The sequence below is a fragment of the Odontomachus brunneus genome, unplaced genomic scaffold (assembly GCF_010583005.1).
Source record: "Odontomachus brunneus isolate Ranch 3 - 2012 unplaced genomic scaffold, Obru_v1 Obru_scaffold_013, whole genome shotgun sequence".
NCBI classification, from domain to species: Eukaryota; Metazoa; Arthropoda; class Insecta; order Hymenoptera; family Formicidae; genus Odontomachus; species Odontomachus brunneus.
The window spans coordinates 2,744,175-2,762,693 of record NW_022639463.1 but is presented as its reverse complement, the minus strand read 5'-3'; the positions used below and the strand labels follow the sequence as shown (position 1 = coordinate 2,762,693).

The window sequence follows — 18,519 nt, the reverse complement described above, 5'->3', positions numbered from 1 at the left end:
ATTATTGAAACTGACGACGAGCGAGAAACACAAATGGCGTGCGACGTAGCCGGACCCTGACGTAGCACTGCTGCTTTATCGCTTCAAATCGTTATAAATAGACAGGTATATACCGAAATATTTAAGTATCTTTTAATATTATATATTTAATATTAATATCTTAAGGTAGTACTTAAGATATCATGAACCAATCACAGAGCCGTATTCGCATCTTAAGACATTATTTAAGACGGTCTTGAAATAAGATTCGACTATGAATACTGGCCTATGTATACTAAGCTGAGTAAGCTCTTGCATCCAATTAGCATATTTCTAAACACTAAAGATGTAAAAGCTCACTGAGCGATTGTAGCACTAGATGCACTTTGGGTGTTTACGGAAAAGCGATTACGTTGCTAGCAAGATGTACATTTCAATAACCCGGTCACTATTTCAGATAGAGTTGGGGTCAGAACATGAAATATTTGAATTATAGAGAGGCATATATATCGCTGACTCGAAATTAACTCTGATCGCTTTTCTGTAAATACGCCTCTATTCTATCCTTGTTGCTTCTTACGTTCCGAATGAAGATGGGGCTAGTTCGAGAGATTTTCTCCGCGACAAGAGGTCTCTGCGTATGCGAAAGTGACGTAACGATATAATATCCAATGACAGGTTGCTATGTTACTTTATGCATGCGCAGAGGCCTCCTGTCGCGAAGAAAATTTTCCGAATTCGTAGTACTGGATGGAGCGATGTTTTCGGCGCGAAAGCATTCAAATCGAACGCCTCGACTTGCTGAGGGCAGCGAAGAGAGTGAGTGTAATTGTTATTTATATAGGATTACATTCGGGATAGTTGAGATTCACGAAGAGATTCGGCGACGAGAATGACGTTAGGCGCGGGTGCATCTCTCACGTCTGGTGTTGCGGTCGAACTGGCACTTCTCGTACGCGGCGCATTTCACTCCGTTACAGTAAACGTCTTGCTCTGCAACGAAAATGGCGGTTTCAGCGCTCGAAGGACTCGGTAATCTCACGATCTTATCTATTTCAAATATACGCTTTCGTGTTTACTTCGTCACTTGCGACACATGTATCGTTTACAGCCGCGATCCGTTACACACTCCCAACGATCGCGAGCGTCATTCTATCTTTATTTAACATCCAATGAACAACAAAGATAGAATGTCGCTCGCGGCCGTTGGGAGCGTGTAACGGATCGCGGCCTATGTTAACACTGGGTTTTGTTTGCACAGAGTTCTCTTATCTCGGATGGGAGTATTGCGTGAGTTTGAATGCGCGGTGCTTCGCTGTAACCTGAAAAGTTCGAATGTCCTACGAGATCTCATACGTACGGTTCGAGCCCTTGTACCCGCTGCCGGTGCTGACGGCGCTGGAATCGGCGCACGACCTGTTGCCGCATTTGTTCGGGCAGCATTTCTGACTCAGAGAACACTGGGAGTCACTCGTGCATCTGGGGGTGCAATTGCTCACGGTATTTTGCAGCGGGCAGTTGCCGCTTTTATCTGAAACATTTAATCGCGTTGTAATAGAGTAAATTAGCGAAGAGCAATCGATTGTACAAATTTACTCTTGTCACTTGTTATTTCTCGTATATAAACGGATAATTGAGTTATTTGCTTACAAAATTGAGCGCACGTGCTGGCTACTAGCAAAACCAGCACCACCGCGAGGAGCGAGATATTTCCTGCAAAATTAAATTCAATGTTGATTCTAATACATACATGATTATAAATACAATTCGTCAAATGAAGACATTTCTACGTGTTGAAAAAGAGACTGATCACAAAAAGATAAATTTTCGTATCCGAAAAGATTGGTCGAGTTAATCTGACAATAAACGAAACAAACATATTTTGTTTCGTATATTATTATATTGATTCGATCAATTTTTTTTGTGAATTTACTAATTTGCGATATTTATTATTTTTATACTAGGAATTGTCTACATTTTTTGCATAGAACTTTCTCGTTTTTTAGTCTCGAGTAAAAATATCGCGTGAATTTAGATGTGAAATTTTGTTATAACTTAAAAACCTATATTGAAAAAAGAAATATCTAAAAGATAACACTATTCGGTAGGATAACTGCATAGTGTTTTATAATTATAAGTTGTGGAACGTACACACACACACAAATCTTGGAAAATTGACATTATAAAAATAAGTCGGTGCACATTCTTGTGACGAAATTATTGGAAAATAATTACCGATTTTTCTCTATACATATACCGCGATTAAAATGCACGCTAATCATGTTGTTTAGAAATTACACGGTGCATTTGCACCGCGTGAGGAAACGCGTAACATTGACTGCGGCTCTCAAGGCTGCATTAGTGTTTAGATACTTACGGTTCATCTTGCGAGTCGCGTTCTCGAATAACTGGCTAAAACTCTCGTCTTGCGTCTCCGACGTGATTTCTAAACCCGTGCGGCAAGAGCATCGGTTCTTAAATCTTTTCCACCACCACCGTGATGACGATCGAGTAGGGCGAAAGGAGATTGAGCGTATAATAAGTTGCGATTATAGTCTAATAACACGCGATGATCGAGGAAAATTGTTTCTCGGTATCAGTATCGATAGGATTTTCGTTTGATACACAGTTTTTCACATGTCGCATATCGCGACGCAAGCGATATCAGCGAGATACGTATGTCGAAGTGCGCGAGATTATTCGCCTCTGTACCGTTCAGTCACGTAACTGCGTATGCTAGCCACCTGAGACGCTTGCTCTGAGTTCGGAAACCCCACCCTCTTCTCCTTCGGCGAAGAACACTGAATAATCCGTTCTCCGGGAGTATCTAGCTGTTTCATTAGACATTCTTGCAACGTATAGTAATCTTTATAATGAGCGAGCGAGTGGAATTGTCGATTTTGTTGTTGCTTGAGATCTGTAATTAAACGCTCAGCATGCAATATTCAAATCGCGACTAATGTGCTCGCCTTGACGCTGGCTATTTGCATAGCCTTGGCCTTTACTTGTTCTCTTAGAGTATCGGCGAGCGGCGATGACGCATTAATTACGTCTCGACGTAATTGTGTGGATACTTCGATAGTCTTGATAGTTGTTTATGATTTTATCGACGCTGCCTTTTTATTGATTTTGCTAGTTAATTATAATAATCCATTTCGAGCATGTGTGGATCAATTCTCTATAAAGAAATTTAAAAGAATTCATACACGGAGAGAATTTCATAATAAAAACTGTTATACAACATTGTAACCGAAAGAGAGGGAGAAATAGATTGCACTGAGATATACACTGAGATAAAATACTTGATGAGTTATTCGTAGGATATAAAGTTTATATTTCCTTGAAATAAACTTTACATTCCATAAATAAATTTTCAAGTATTTATCTTAATGTACTCGTAGTCTATTTCTCTCTCTACATTACTAGAAAAATATTAAAATTAAAAAGAATTTATATGAAAAAAGACTATAACATATGTTCTCTTTATGTATGCTAATAAGAGGAAGCGGAATACAAGAATTAGTTTAAGACATTTTATATTTTGTAGAAAAGTACATAAATAATATTTTTGGCATTCGGAGTAACATGGCACAAATATCGAATATGTCGACCTCGCAAGGTGAGGTTTGAGACGTAAAAATCGTAGATTAAAAGACGTATTATCGTTGAGCAGACGTAATGTTTGCGCAATCAATAGCAGCATTATGTTAATTATGCGTACAGTATGTGCAAAAATGAATAGATCAGCAGTTTCTTAATAATCAAACCCAAGACGCGGAGCGACCGGTTCAACCGGATTTTCAACGGGTTCAAACACTTCGATTTCCGGCCTCTGGCAAGATAGGGCTCCGCATCGGTTTTTGCAGCACTTTAGGTTGCCTTTGCAATCGTTGTCGCTGCTGCAGGTTGACGTGCACACCCATCTGCCTGTCGGTTGCGACGGGCAGTATCCTGGTTTCTCTGCGGAAATAATGATATATTTTTTGTATATAAATTCATAAGTGATTTTTCTTTTTTTAATGAAAACTACAGTAATTCGTTCGATAGAGTTTCGATATGTTTTCAAAAATTGGTCTATGTTCAGAGTCTATTCGCATGTAATTCAAGGATAAGTGCGGAATATTCTCGTGACTATTAGATATTCACAGAGATGCTTTTATCTCCCTGTTGAAATGTATTTGATATTTTATCATAACCATATTTAATATTTCTGTCTTCTTTTGCAAGAAATTAGATACCTCTTTTCGTTTCAAGATATGATAAGTAAGAAATATTAAACAATTTTCATTTAAACCAAATATTGTTTACTCTGCTTAAGTAAATAATATTTGGTTTAAATAAAGAGAATTTTGATTTAAATAAATATGTTATTCACCTAATAAATATTTGTCAATTTTCAGATATTTTTTTTAGTTTTGTTTTAGTTTTTTCTAGTTTTTAGTTTTTTTTTAGTTTATATGGAAAAAATAATTCTGTTAGTGTAATAGAGTTCGATCTTGCCTGATAAGAATACAGATCAGATGAAAAATTCAGTTTTAGGAATAGTAAGATTTTTATAGGTTTCCACTCAGTTAATTGTTCTCAATTATTGCAAGTAAATTTAAAGTAATTGTAACAATTATTGTAAGTAAATTTTTAATACAGCTGGGTGTTCAGAAAAATTTATGATAACAAAAATAGTATTCCCCTTTGCTGAATTTTCGCCTAGTCCTTATTTAGTTGCGAAAAGTGAAAATGTTTTTTTCGTGTAGATCCAAGAAACAAGTGCGTATCTCTTACAAAGCTTCAATTTGGTGTGATTAGAAACTAATCGAGTGCGCGATCATTATTGTTTCAGATCGAGCAATTTGGCGTAACGCGGCGACAAAGGATTTCTTACCTGACTGGCCAGGCCGGGTCATCGTGACAGGCATGGAGCATATGGAACCGCCGCATTGAGTCGGGCAACACTTGCCGATTCCCGCGCAGTGTGAGTCAACGAAGCAGGAATGGCCGCAGAATTGCACAGGTAAGGCAGGTGGACATGAGCCTTGCTTAGCGACGTATCTGTTTTGACCCGTCGCGACAGAAATCGCCGCCACGAAAACTAGACACACGACCAGCAGCTTCATTTTCTCGCTGTTCTCGGGTTTGCCTGTTTGCGATCTCGCGTGATTCAGAGGCTGCGTGTGATAAATATTTCATTACATTAGTAGGTATGCCGGTGAAATACGAAGTAGAACTTGTTTTTTTAATCGTAGAAATAAAATCTACTGCATATATCTAGTAAGACGCGCAAAATGTCGAATCGATTATGTCTAATCGATATCGTTGAAGATTATTCAGGAAGCTACATGTTAGATCAATCACACGATGCGTAGCTTGCGCGCGAAAAAAACACATATTTCGCCTGTTTTCACTGTTCAAATACGGAAAGTCGAATCAGACATTAAACGATGACAATAATTTTTTTGATATGAATCGCGTAATGCTGCTACTCGCATCTTGTTACTCGTGCACTCGAATTTCCTCCTCTTATCTTCGATTTTTTTATATCACAGTTTCGCAACGCGTACAGCATCGTTGCGCTCTTGCAAAGTCTTGCGGAAGGATAACAAGTTTTTTTCTTCTTTTCTCGCGGACAGCACTTGAAACGCGCGTGTATACTTGCTGCTATTTATTCATGTCATACTTGGTTAACGCGGTAAGTAGCGGCCGGTAGCAAAGGTAATGTCTTGTCGTTTTTGCTGCTCAACAGAACGGCACCTCTAATATATATGCCTATCGTCGTCGACTTCGTTTTTCCCCTTCCACGAGACGATCGTTAAACACTTCCCTATTCACTCTCATGTAATTTTATATGACGCACCATGCTGGACCGAAATATTTGATATCATTAATATCTATTAGAGAATTGCGTGTGTTTCTTCTTTGATACTTTTTCGGAGATATAACTTCCTCCGTATAACAATAGTTAAAAGCTCATTTACTTGAGAATGTTATTTCTCCATTTGAAATTATAGATAAATGATCACTTATATATACAGGATATTTGAAAATATTCATTTTTGCGCGATGAAAGTGATATTTTTTTTTTTTCAATACGACTGTAAGGAAAAATCCTTTTTTAACATGACTTTAGTCGTCTTTGACTTTTTATCTCTTTATATTCGACGAGCTGGATATGTTTCCGAGCATGGTCGCACGTTATAATCGGAATATGGTGGCAAACCGCAACTCTGATTGGAACTCTAATTAACGAGAAAGCCCCAATTCGGCCGGAAGGAAAGAAGTGCGGTTTACCGGTCTAAATGTTTGAAATTTCGCATGAATTTTACGTCAGTGACATCCTGAGTCGAGTCTTAGCCTCCGCGAGTCGTTTGGTGTCGAAACATGAAATTTTCCCAAAGAGCAAGGTCTTCTTTTTGTTTCTCGTTTTTCAATCGCAATGTTTGTCGCTAAAAGAGACGGTGTCTCGCTCAGTTCGCTTAATACCAATGCGTCACAATTGATTCGCTCATTCTATGAAGCCATAAATTCATATTAACGAGCGCTGTTGCTCTTCTCAACCTTCTTGTTATCGCCGCGTCTCGCGACTCAACAACGCGGAGAAACGAAGGAACGAATAACTCTGGATTTGCTCTTGTATTTTTCTTCGTGCCGTTTTTTTTCTTCGTTACATATATAAATATACATGTATATATAAAATAAAGTCGTGTCGGCGGGAATTATAAAAATGGTATAAAACATTCGCGGTTTACGCGTTGGCCTTATAATTAGAGATAAATGCGTCCTTGGTACTTGAAACGTCGTTCTCGCTGCGTGCAAAAGTAGCGCGATACATTTCTCGGAGCTTAATCCGACTAACTTTGCTATCGTATAGTGATACCATAATATATATATTTTTTTATTAATTAATTATCATATTCGAGCTAATTAGATCAACGCTGCTGCTTTTGTACGAATAATATGAGGCGAGTGGATTCGTGTGTTGCTGAATATCGCGACTTCTTATCTTTGGGTATAAGAGCGATAGTGATTATATCCTAATTATCGTGGCCACGCGAGAGTATCTCCTTCGACGTAGCTAAACTAATGTAACGTATAATTAACGAGTATGAAATACACAGATAAATCTCAGTGATAAACATTAACTGATCTGAGTTTTAGTCATCACGAAAGTTCAGTCGTGGCTTAATGCACGAAAAAGAAGGGAAACGCGCCACGCAATGTACAAAAGAAATTCTCTTTCACTTGCGATCGCGTCGATTTCCGGTTCCTACTTCTTAGTCGTGACTGCAACATATAATGAGAACTCGTTAAACATCAATCTTAAAGTAGTTTAGGATTGTGAAACTGCGAACTAATCCTAACTTGATATCGTGATGTATTTGTGTATATATGTATGTGTGTGCAAGATTATATTTAAAAAATATGAAATCAGGCACTACAGCGCCGGGGAAAATTGTTGAAAATTACGTTGCAGTACTTATTTTTATCCCTTTCGCGACTCGAATTTCATCAGTCGATATGCCGACATATAACAATTAAGATAAAATTATCAATATCTGGACACTAATTGTGGACATTTTTATTGTTTTAGTCTTTAAATACGAATATTTAAATTTTTAATAAAAAAATATAGAAAATACATATATATTCTATGTTAAAAATTTAAATATTCGCATTTAAAAACCAAAACAACAATATTCAGGATTGGGTATTGGTACTTTTTTATTTTAACACGATTTGGTTTTCCAAATAGTTTAGCGTAACGATCGGCCGAACAAGGATCTTTCACTTCACGGACTCGCGATTTCGAGAACACACATGCGTCATCGAAATCCTTTTTCATCGAGATTCCGTAGAAAATTTCCGCAGTCCTTTCGCAATTGATCTTTCTCTTCGGAAAATAACTTCAGAGAATCGAATAAAAGTCCACCGCAATAGAGCAGTGATTCATCTCGCTTGAGAGGCCATGTGTGATATCCAACGCTTATCTAGGATCGCGAATCTACCTAGATGAGCTTCATCAGGTAGATTGCGTATCCGGCTTGTGACACACAAGCAGACTTAAAATAGCCCTACTCATTAATAACAACGGCCGTCGATAATCGCGAATTGCATTGATTTACCGTATGTTTGGTGACTCAATCTTCAGTAGAGTCTTACAATAATCAACGGCAGTCAACGTTAGTTAACATCCAGACATCACTCAATCTACTAAAGGGTGTCTTAAATACGTCCAACAGACGTCCTATTTCTTTTAGACGTCTCTTGGAAGTTTTTAAGACATCCTCCAGTAATTTGTGCCTGATTGAGTAATAACGTATCCAGTCATTCGACGTAGTGCGGTAGACACCTCGTGTCTGCTCTGTGTGAAATTATTCAACACGAGAAGTCGTACCTCTCGGCGGTACAGGCGGCGCGGGCAGTTTCTTTGGTATGGCGCCAAGGATTTTGACGGAGTCGTGACCCATATTAATAGTGAGGTTCATGTATTCCGGCATTCTGCCGCTCTCATTGGCCTCGATATTCATATGGTTCGGCACGTTTGTCAAGTCCGGTGTGCGCGCCTGCTCGTACCTCACCGCGGTGTCCTGGTCGTTTCGAGCGACAAACGTCGCGGAATCGACCTCGTCGACGGCGACTGATTGCGCGAGCACCGACGGCTTCGTCCTCGAGGTGTCGGGATGACACGCTTCGGCAACCTCGTCAGCGCGACGTTCTCTCGCAATTTCCTCACTCGCGCGAGCTGAATTGACCGACGTCGCCTCGTCGCTTATGCCGTCCAGGGCGCGAGTCGAATCCGAGAATAAACTCGGCGCTAATGGGTCGATGTTCGCGTAGCTGTTGTGTTTCGTTGCCGTCTCGAACCCGTCTCGTTCGTCCGGCGCGGCAACGACGTTCCGGGCGAAGTCGAGACACTTGGAGTATTCGCACGGAGAGCTCGGAGTGTCCGGTTCCCGCGGAGAGCCGTCCGCTTTGAACGCTGCAAGAATCGAATCATGAATTATTCATTTCCTTTTTTTTTCGAGGACTCTCAACGTCCGCAGTGTCTAAGAACCGTATTAATGGATGTTTCTTTTGAAACTTGTCCTGCGTGAGATATTCAGATCTAAATTTAGAGTTAGACGAGAGTCTTTTATTTAAATTACATAATATATGTAACATTACATTTGCAATCGCGATTCAGCTGAAAGACTCACGTCTAACTCCAAGTAAAAAATGCGGACCTAAGGTGATGCTGAAGTCAATGATGCACTCGAAAAATATCGATAACGCAGAGATGACGTCGTTAACATAATCTACTATCCTTTTTGTATTTCTTGTACATACGTATTGCTTTGTTTTGCCATATTCAGCGGAAAACTTAATCACGCATGTGTAGAAATCTTTCTGCAAACTGTTACATATTTATATCTATAATCACAAACTGAACAATTCCTATCTAATTCTGAATTCAAATCTAAGTGTATCACTAGAGACGAGTTTCAAGCAATAATTATTAATATGGGCCTGAAGGATGTCAAAGCAATGTCTCAACTCTTCAAGGATCTTTCAGCCTCGCGTTTGTACAATTATTGAAATTACCGTGAACGGGTAATCCCGACGGTGGGAATGCGATGTAGTACTCGTTGTCGTTGGCCCGGGACGGCGATCGCGACGGCCGGAGATCGAGGTCGCGTACGATGGAGGCACTCGGTGACGGGGAATACCCGGGCGCAGGTGAATACCTACCTGTGTACGGTTTAGGCGCTGGTGGTATCTCGTAGGATGTCATGCCGGCCTTTTCGTCCCTGAGATTTTGCAGCTGGAAGCAATTAGTATATAAATACGAATGTAATATGAACTATTGTTTTGATATTAAATCCAACCACTTTCTTTGCAAGATTTCGAAAAAAAGACCCCGAAAAAGTGATTTTGGATAGTAGTTTTTGTTTGGTTAAATCACTTATCTTTAATCAGTGTGGAGCATTAAATTTTCTCTCATTAAAATAATCGGCAAATTGATAATCAAAATTATAATTAATATTCATGTATGTAATCATGAATAATTCAATGGATTGTTGAAATAATAATTAATCAGTGTACAATCAATATTATTAAAGCTTGATTAATAATTTCGTCAATGGATGAAATTGTTTGTGATTTTGTATGCGATTAGTTTGTGGTGATTGATTTGTCGATTATTTTAGTCAAAGAGTATTTTAATTGGTTAATACTCAACACTCTAATTACATGATACGTGAGACGTACCTTTCTTTCTTCAGAGTCGGAATGTGTTCCGCTGTCGCCCAAGCTCGTGCCGCTGCACCCGCTGACAGTGCTCATTCTACCGGATGAGGACGAACCTGAAGAGTAGAATTTACATATTATGAGAATCTGAAATATCTAAAAATATCTGACATATTTCAAATCAGAGTCTCTTAAGGATGACTTTCTTCATTCTCAAAAATATTCAAAAGAAAACTCTCAATGACAATTCGTACACTGAGAGAAAAAATACCTAAGAAGTAACAAATATTTATTCGCGATGGGCACTAATAACATATTTATTTATACTAATGTGAAATGTTTTTTAATTAAAAATATACATTTTCTTGAAATTTTACCTTTTCGTGAGACCAATTATTTATTCTATTTAAATAAAAGAATCAAGATTTGAGTAAATATGCTATCAATATTTGAAATAAATATTTTTTAGATACATTTTCTCTCAATATATAATTATGACATTTACATTCTGTGTTTAATTATACTTACTGGAGACACTACGAAGACTTAAGCTACTAACAGGCCGGCGATCGGCTAATCCACCATTGACGCTTTCGGGTTTGCCCGAAGGCGAGTTGGCAGCAACTCTGGTGGATTCTTTTGCGTCTGTAACAAAAGTTGATCGAGGTCCTGATTTATTATCCCACTTTGATGTTCAGTCAATTGAAAATAATCGAAGGAATTTCAACAGTGTCTCAGATTGCACTTGCCTTTCTTCCCTTTGGAGAAGAACCTTCGTATCTTGTCGAAGGGCGTCGCACTCTTCATTTCTTCTTTCATCTTCTTCTGTATCCTCTCGTATTCCTCTCGCATCGCCGTGAGCTGCCGTTGCTTGTCCTTGAAGCTTTGCTGGACGTCGTTCCGTTTCTGCCAATTCTCGACAAGATTCTCCACCTCGGAGATCGTGAAGACGTTGTTCTTGAAGTCGTTTATGATCTCCAGCAGCTCGTCCTGAGGGCCTGACGGTTCTCTGGACTTGGTGCTGCTGTTGGATGACGTTCTGCCATAGGGAGGAGGCTGATTAACCTTCTGACAGGAATTGTCCTCTCGTACCGCCGTAGAATCTTGATGACACTCCGAACGAGTGTACTGCGTAGGCGTGCCCGTTCGAGATGATTGTAACTTCATCGAGTTCATCGTTGACGATTTCGAACCTGTGACTACATATAATGGATTTTATCAGAAATTTATTAAGCACTATTTTTTATTTTTTTGTAAGTTTAAAGAAAAATACACTATTTTGAGCTTCTTTATATCTGATACGTTGACAGCTATTCATATCACTAATCAGGAAGCTCACTTTTTGTTTTAGATCTACTAGAGATTGCGGATAGCTGCGATTCTTGGGAAGTGCAGATTCGGTGTACGCGGATGTTGAACCGGAGGATCCGGTTCGGGCCGAGTAGAGCGGATTCGAAGGTAGGTTTACAGACTACACATATTCTTGTTTTTGACTTTTTGCGAATGAAAATTGAGAACAATTGTCTTAAAATAACAATCCAGACAGAAGGATTTACTAAAAGATGTTTTAAAGTGATCCTATTTCTTTTAGACATTTTTAAGACATCTGTTAGTAATTTGTGCTGTCTGAGAAACTTGACTTGCTCCAATCACAAAGAGTTAATTAGTTTATATTTAGGTATCTTTCTCGGTATCTTTCTTGTTAAAACATTAATTTTCATGTCTGATCGAAGAAATCTTTCATTTTTGTTCCAGATTAATAGCAGAACATGACAAGTCCTGCTTACCGTGAGTCAGAGACAAAGAATGATTTCAATATTTAAGGTGGTGGATTGTACACGGAAAAAACAATTTTGTTGGTGCAACCGGATTTTCGATTGCTCAAGGATCAGACGAAAACTCGGCTGTAGGAACAGAAAAATTCTTTTATAAGGCTTCTGTATAGTCAATTGTTCTCAGTTGCCTCAAGTAAGTTCTAATATCGTTGAATGTTCAGACAAATATTTTCGGTTGTGACAACAGAAATATTATATAGTTTTCATAACAGAGATATCGCTTCTGATCACCTAATTTTCAGTTGGTTTCTGTTTGATTGCACTAACTGAAATTTTTTTTGCGTGTAGTAGGAGTTCATTGGCTCAATGCGATTTAGTTAGTTATAGATTTTTTGCATATATGTTTTGTATATTTGTTCACTGAGAGATATACTGACCGAAATAATCGGGGGATTTCTTTCTAAAATGCCTGTGTTGCACAGTAGAGATGCTTGAAGAGTATTCTGAACATATACTTCTCTTTATATTAATTCTTAATGTCGCAAAAAAATACATTTACATTAACGTTTTAGTTCTTGTTACATTCAATTCAAGCATAGAATTATATGACGAAGTCGTTCATTCAATGCGATCTTCTAATTGTTTCGAGTAGTACAAAATGCGTCATCTTACGTGAAATTCGCGATTACTCGCGATTACGCGATTTCGTTCGCGTCTATAAATTTTGCAACTATCGCGGTTGTTAATTACCTAAATTATTAGTTAACTATTAGTTAACTCTATTCAAGGAGCTTTCTATTATTTCGGTTTACCTAAATTATTCTCACGTAATGGGAAAGATAATGTCATGTTCATTCACATTATTTGTCGAGCTCGACATGACGCTTGTTTGCTTTAAAAATTAGGATTCTCGCGAAACGGGAGCCACGTTTTTCGGCAAAATATAATTATCCGTGAAACGATATATTTCTCTTCTCTCTTTCTCTCGTACTTGTCAGAAACGCGACTTTGATCGTTCTTTCGCAATTGTTTAATTAATTTGAGAGTTTATATACGTGATTTGTGACTCGGATACATTCTTGAAACGCTCGAAATACTTTCCGTGCAACGTCGTCAAAATGATCGTGCTCGCGAGTGCCCTATAGAGAAAGGAAATGAAGTAAATGAGGAACGTGGGACGACGGCTGGATGTTGAGCAGACTGGACGGGTGTGAAGCGACGCGTCGAAGTGCAGCGATGAGTCTCACCGGTGGACCGGACCTGGACAGGACTGAACAGGTCGCTGGATATCATTGCGAATTGGTGAGCGCAAAACTTAAACGCTCACGAAGCCTCACTTTAGTAGTAGTGCATGAACTGCTTAGACGTAAATCGCATTGATAGCCGATGAAAGAGGTGAAGGGTCGCAGAGAAAAATTGCTCGGACAAAATTTAGAGACTAATGGCGCGCGCGTTTGAAACGTTCAGTCGGGTTAAAAATCGAACGAGCAAATTGATATACGAATTAATACGGGAAAATGGAAATTAATATAATTGCCACTGCACGTAGCAATGATTAACAATCACTCATATTTCAATGACTATTCATACATTCGACAGTTATTCTTTTAAACTCACCGACAGGGTACATTTTCATATAGCCCTGAAAAGATAGGTCCGGTCCATTCGAAGAGTTAGAGCTCGCGGACGGTGTGGACGGTAATATCACTGGTGTAGGCGTTGGCACGACTGAGTAATTAGCGGTTAAGGGATTGCTCATGGCCATACTGGCGGTAGTCGTTTGCAGAGTTGGAATCAGAGTCGTTACTGGTCTCGCAATCGGCGGCACCAAGTAAGCCTCGCTGAGAGGTCTCGGTTGACAATAATCCTCGTTTTCGTTGCTGGTTTCGTTCGCGTTCGGCGACGGAACGTCTGTTGCTGAGTCGTGATCTGTTTTCAAATAATCTCGTATTATACTTAAACTAATATTTCTTTTTCTCAATACATATTCTATAACGTTCAAAATTTTACATATCGCGTCTAAACATTAAGATGAAGATTATTCATTTAGGTGCAATAAGTTAGAGTGAAACAAAATATATTTGTCTCACTCTAACTTATTGCATTAGTTCAGCTAAAAAGAACAGACCTATTGTGAATTACTTGAATAATCTTCACCTTAATGTTTAGATGCGTTTTATGAAATTTTGAACGTTATAGAATATGTATTGAGAAAGAGAAATATTTGAAAATTTATTTTTGTTGGATATCAAGTTTACTTCTGTGAATAAAACTTCAAGTATTTTGAACTCTCAATTTCAGTAAAAAATTCGAATCAGTTAAGAATGAATTCAAGAGCTTTTTCTTTCTTATTGAAAACATTAATTTGAGAGCGTTATTTCATGATATTGCGATGTCGTACCTGTCGGTCGATTAGTCGTCTCGCTTATAACTTTGAGGTAGCTGTACATGTTGGTGAACTCGTTTATTTGCTGGAGTTCCATCCGCCGGGATCCAAAGTCACGCCCGAAATATGCAATACAGAGTAGATACGTCGGTTAATTCATCGGTCGCGCGGAACCGCGCGATTCGAAGAGCGCGAAATTCAGGCCTCGGAAATTCATGCTCAGCGAATTCGGCGCAAAATTCACGGGTCGACGAACGCGACGTCACACCGGTACCAGACGGTGCAGCGTCGCTGTAGGCAGGCATTTTTATCTCCGAGATATTTCCATCTATCTATTCTAAGCTAGAGCGAGAGCGTGTACGCGCGTGGCGTACGCCGGGTCTTGAGAAAAGCGAAGAATAAAGTGGATCGCGGATATACCGATTGTTTGTTCGATTATTTGCGACGTCGGTCTAAAGGCGAGGTATTTGTACCATGTAGCCTCGCAGTTGTTGCGCCAATTTCGTGTGCCCGCCTTGTTCCGCGAGATCGGCGGGTGTCATTTCGGAGACGTTTCGCAGATCGCACGCCAGGTCGCCGCCTGGACATTCCAGCAATTGCCATGCCAATTTCTCCAGGCCGAATCGCGCGGCAAAGTGTAGCAATGTCGGGTTTTCTTCGGGACCTGAAATAAAAAGTTATAAAGTCAAAGGTGCCTCGAAGAACAGCATTTTTCTATTGCTTGTTTTGCTCTCTACTACTCTCTGCGTGCTCTGTTAAAGTGGATAAGTACAAATGTTTCTGATTAAATCAGCAAAAAGACTACTTCACCGATGAGCAGTGAGTATTCACTGATTTTCAGTGAATATACTTGCTCTTTAGTGTTTCGTCGTGCTCTTTAGTATTTCGCGGATTTTGATCAGTGGAAATAAGATTTCATTGTAAAATTTGTAATGCACAAATTCGCTATAAGTTTAACCAATCCCAACATTTTGCGAAATTTACCAGTTATACATACATAGTATAGCATTTTAGTAAAGAATACATTGATTGTACTTCAGAGAGCGCGTCTTCTCCGATTAAATTCGTACATTGTTAATGATGATCAAATGTGTAATTTTCATCGAATCGTTAAGTTAGGGGGTTACTTACTTATGTGATGTTTATGGGTGTTTACTAAACCACTTGGCGTTGATAGAAGATTGAAGTGGGGTGGGATGTTCTTCTGAAACGCGTGAACCATCCAATTGTCCAACTGGTCCCGGTCAGTAGAACTAAAGCCGAAAGTCTGCAAAACATAAAACGGCCCGAAATAAGTTATTCGTTGCCTTCCAATCTTTAGATTAAACAATGTGGTTGGGTTGGAATTTTCTTATAAAATATCTATGTCGAAGCAGAGAAAGAAAGAAATTGCAGATTTGACTCTGTTTTAGTAGTAGCTCGGGGCGAAGCGAATTCATTCGCGTGGTAACTCGCGAATTCAATTACCTGGCACATGAAGTCGAGAGGATTGTCGTGAGCCCTGAGGATCTGATCGAGTTCTCGGAGTCTGCTCTCGCACTTGACTTGCCTAACGCCAAGTGAACAGCCGTTCTTGGATATTCTCACTCCGACCAGCATGGAAACTTCGAGACACCTCTCTGGTATCGAGAACTGCAGCGCGTAAGGATTCCTCCTCTTCACGTTGCTTATCTCGATCGCATCGCCACAACGGTCGACGATCACCGAGATGTGATCTTCGGGAGTCAGGGGGTCGTTTAGCAGAACGATTATCCTGTTCTGCCCCTGCAAACAAACAAACTTTTTGTATCGAGTTTCTATGACATTTTAAAGAATCACTTTTAATTCGTGCCTTCGTCGCACTTTTCAAAAGATCACGAGTGACGTCACAGGAATAGACCTGCCAGAAATAGAATATGCCTTTTCGTTAGACGATCGGGTCGAGCAAAATTTTTGACAAGAGCACAAAGAGAAATGAACCTAGAGATGAAGAGATGAGAGAAGAGAGCAACGACAGGGGACAGGTGACAAGAGAGATCTTCTGCTTCTGCTGGAGACCACCATTATGTACTTACCAGCTTGACTTTCTTCGGATGCACGGAGAATGCAGTCTTGTCGGCCCTAAGTGCCGGCGGTGGCGCGGTTCCTAGGATGCCGACCGCCGCGCCCAATAATTCGCCCACGAACGTCTCGTCCTGGTCCTTCACGAAGAACTTCCTCCACTGATCGTAGCAGATCAAGCTGGACTTGTGGCTGTCGTTGATGTGGCCGTCTTGAACACCCAACATCATCGCCAACACCTTCTCAGTAAGCAGGTGTCTGGTCAGCTGAATAGCATGCTCCGGATTAGCACGGGCTTGTTCTAACAGAACTGGACAGACGACGACGATCTGGAGACGAGAGCAACGGATCCTCTCTTCCGTTCTCGGGGCTATCGGCTCCTCGATCGCCACGTGACGCACTCTGAAGGCGGAAATCGACGACGTCGATCAGGCATCTACCTTCGCATTGGTCGAGTGACAAATTTAAAAAGAAACTCACTTGTACGGTGGTCGCCCTTGCTGTCGACTGATTTGCTCGAAACACGCCGACAGATAGTTGATCCATAACTTCGACGCCTCGCTACCTTTGCTAGAGACGAAGAGGACGTCGTCCTCCGAGTGTCCGTCCCTCGACGAAGTTATCGCTGAATGCAATCCTGGAAAAAAATGAGAGGAATTAAGACCTTAATCGACAATCCTAATTTCTGGAAGTTAATCAATTAATTAATTCGTTCGTAAATCCATGAGACGTACAAGCGGGACTTTGTGTTTGATATGGAAAGATACGGTTGACGAAAATATTTTTCTACTTTTTGGGTTAGTGATAAGTGGATCGTGTGGATAGTTAGATAGTGTGGATAATCCACGTATTATGTACGTTTTTCAAAGCCCGCCCTTTGCCCTTTGCTCTTTTTTAGGGAGCGGCCAGTGTGCATGTGTCGCTGGCAACCTTGATTAAGTCTCATCGCGACGCACCGGGAATACATTTAATTTCGCGCGACGCGTATCGCGAAACACGCAATGTGCGCCGAGCGGTCGGATATAATGCGCTTTGATGAAGTAATGTAACAGATAACGCGGCTACATCGCGCGACACACGCGATAACAATGACTGCGTTTTGGGTTTCGTGAAATCCCACTGCACAAATTCCAGCACGGGCAATATGTCACACCGGTGACCCGAATTAATCCCGAACTAACTCAGCGCGATATCGTTGACACGTAATTCGGCGTATATCTCGTAACGTAGCAGTTTTAAGGTCGGCGTTTTGAAATTGCCGAAGAACTCGTACTGATACCTTAAAATTAACGAATATTAATATCCTCAGGAATCACACATGTACGCGTAATAAAAGAAGCTCTTAGTTTGTTCGCGGAAAATAAAATTTCAGTTCGTGTGCAATTGAACAGAAGACAGCTGAAAATTTGCCGTCGGGAAATCATATCTCTGTCATCGCAATCAAAGACGTTTGTTTGAACGTTCAACTGTATTAAAACTTGATTGCAATAACGGAAAACAATTGACTGAGTGAATTTCTCTCCTGCAAGAATCTTTTTCTGTTCCTACAATCGAGTTTTTCATTTCAATCATTCTTTCCGTGCACACGGAAGAACAACTCTGTTAGTGCGACCGAGTTTTCTGCCGCCTGGGGATTAGACGTAAACACAGTTATAGGAACAGAAATATTCCTGTGGGAGGTTTCTACTCAGCCAATTGCTCTTAGTTATCTCAGTTATCCGAGTTTTAATAGCTGAATGTACAGAAGAACGCTTCCGTTCGTGATAACGGAGATAGATCTTATCACGTTAAATTTTCGTCTGGCACCATTTAGTTACATAAGAATTGAGGTTTTTCTTTTATGTGTGTATTTGTACTATATACTGTAAATACAGATCCTTTGACAGTTAAGGAGAGCTAGCTATTCGGTGATTTTCCATTCGCGGCAATCTTTACGCCCGATACGTGATGCGCGTGTAGCTTCCATTTTCGGTATGCTTCCGGTCTTAAATCTGTAATTGCTGACCAACTTGAAAGTTTCAATAACGTCGCATTTTACAAGAAAGAGAGAGAGAGAGAGAGAGAGAGAGAGAGAGAGAGAGAGAGAGAGAGAGAGAGAGAGAGAGAGAGAGAGAGAGAGAG

General features: G+C 40.0%; 3 protein-coding genes across 11 annotated transcripts in view; all 3 read right to left on the bottom strand.

Moving 5' to 3' along the window:
• Positions 1–777: 777 nt before the first annotated feature.
• Positions 778–2,721, bottom strand: LOC116840999 (waprin-Thr1-like). Its single transcript, XM_032808442.1, has 4 exons — positions 2,357–2,721; positions 1,630–1,692; positions 1,340–1,510; positions 778–972 (listed from the first exon to the last, which is right to left on the bottom strand). Exons 1-4 carry the CDS (start codon positions 2,361–2,363, stop codon positions 878–880), a joined length of 336 nt encoding a protein of 111 aa, XP_032664333.1. The 5' UTR covers positions 2,364–2,721; the 3' UTR covers positions 778–877.
• Positions 2,722–3,498: 777 nt separating this feature from the next.
• On the bottom strand, positions 3,499–5,130 carry LOC116840998 (WAP four-disulfide core domain protein 2-like). Its single transcript, XM_032808441.1, has 2 exons — positions 4,859–5,130; positions 3,499–3,939 (listed from the first exon to the last, which is right to left on the bottom strand). The coding sequence occupies exons 1-2, from the start codon at positions 5,088–5,090 to the stop codon at positions 3,734–3,736; spliced, it is 438 nt and encodes a 145-aa protein (XP_032664332.1). The 5' UTR covers positions 5,091–5,130; the 3' UTR covers positions 3,499–3,733.
• A 1,458-nt stretch (positions 5,131–6,588) lies between these two features.
• LOC116840991 (phosphoinositide 3-kinase adapter protein 1) overlaps positions 6,589–18,519 on the bottom strand; it is a 40,421-nt gene continuing 28,490 nt past the window's right edge. For 8 of the 9 annotated variants that reach the window (XM_032808426.1, XM_032808428.1, XM_032808425.1 and 5 more), the window contains 12 exons: positions 16,879–17,035; positions 16,413–16,800; positions 15,826–16,122; positions 15,490–15,625; positions 14,832–15,022; positions 14,374–14,443; positions 13,590–13,901; positions 10,947–11,396; positions 10,726–10,842; positions 10,219–10,313; positions 9,553–9,772; positions 6,589–8,950 (listed from right to left, as the gene is read on the bottom strand). In XM_032808426.1, the coding sequence (XP_032664317.1) occupies positions 8,343–8,950; positions 9,553–9,772; positions 10,219–10,313; positions 10,726–10,842; positions 10,947–11,396; positions 13,590–13,901; positions 14,374–14,443; positions 14,832–15,022; positions 15,490–15,625; positions 15,826–16,122; positions 16,413–16,800; positions 16,879–17,035 (3,041 nt within the window). In that variant the 3' untranslated portion in view covers positions 6,589–8,342. The remainder of the gene's footprint in view (positions 8,951–9,552; positions 9,773–10,218; positions 10,314–10,725; positions 10,843–10,946; positions 11,397–13,589; positions 13,902–14,373; positions 14,444–14,831; positions 15,023–15,489; positions 15,626–15,825; positions 16,123–16,412; positions 16,801–16,878; positions 17,036–18,519) is intronic. The other variant, XM_032808429.1, reaches the window with a different exon arrangement.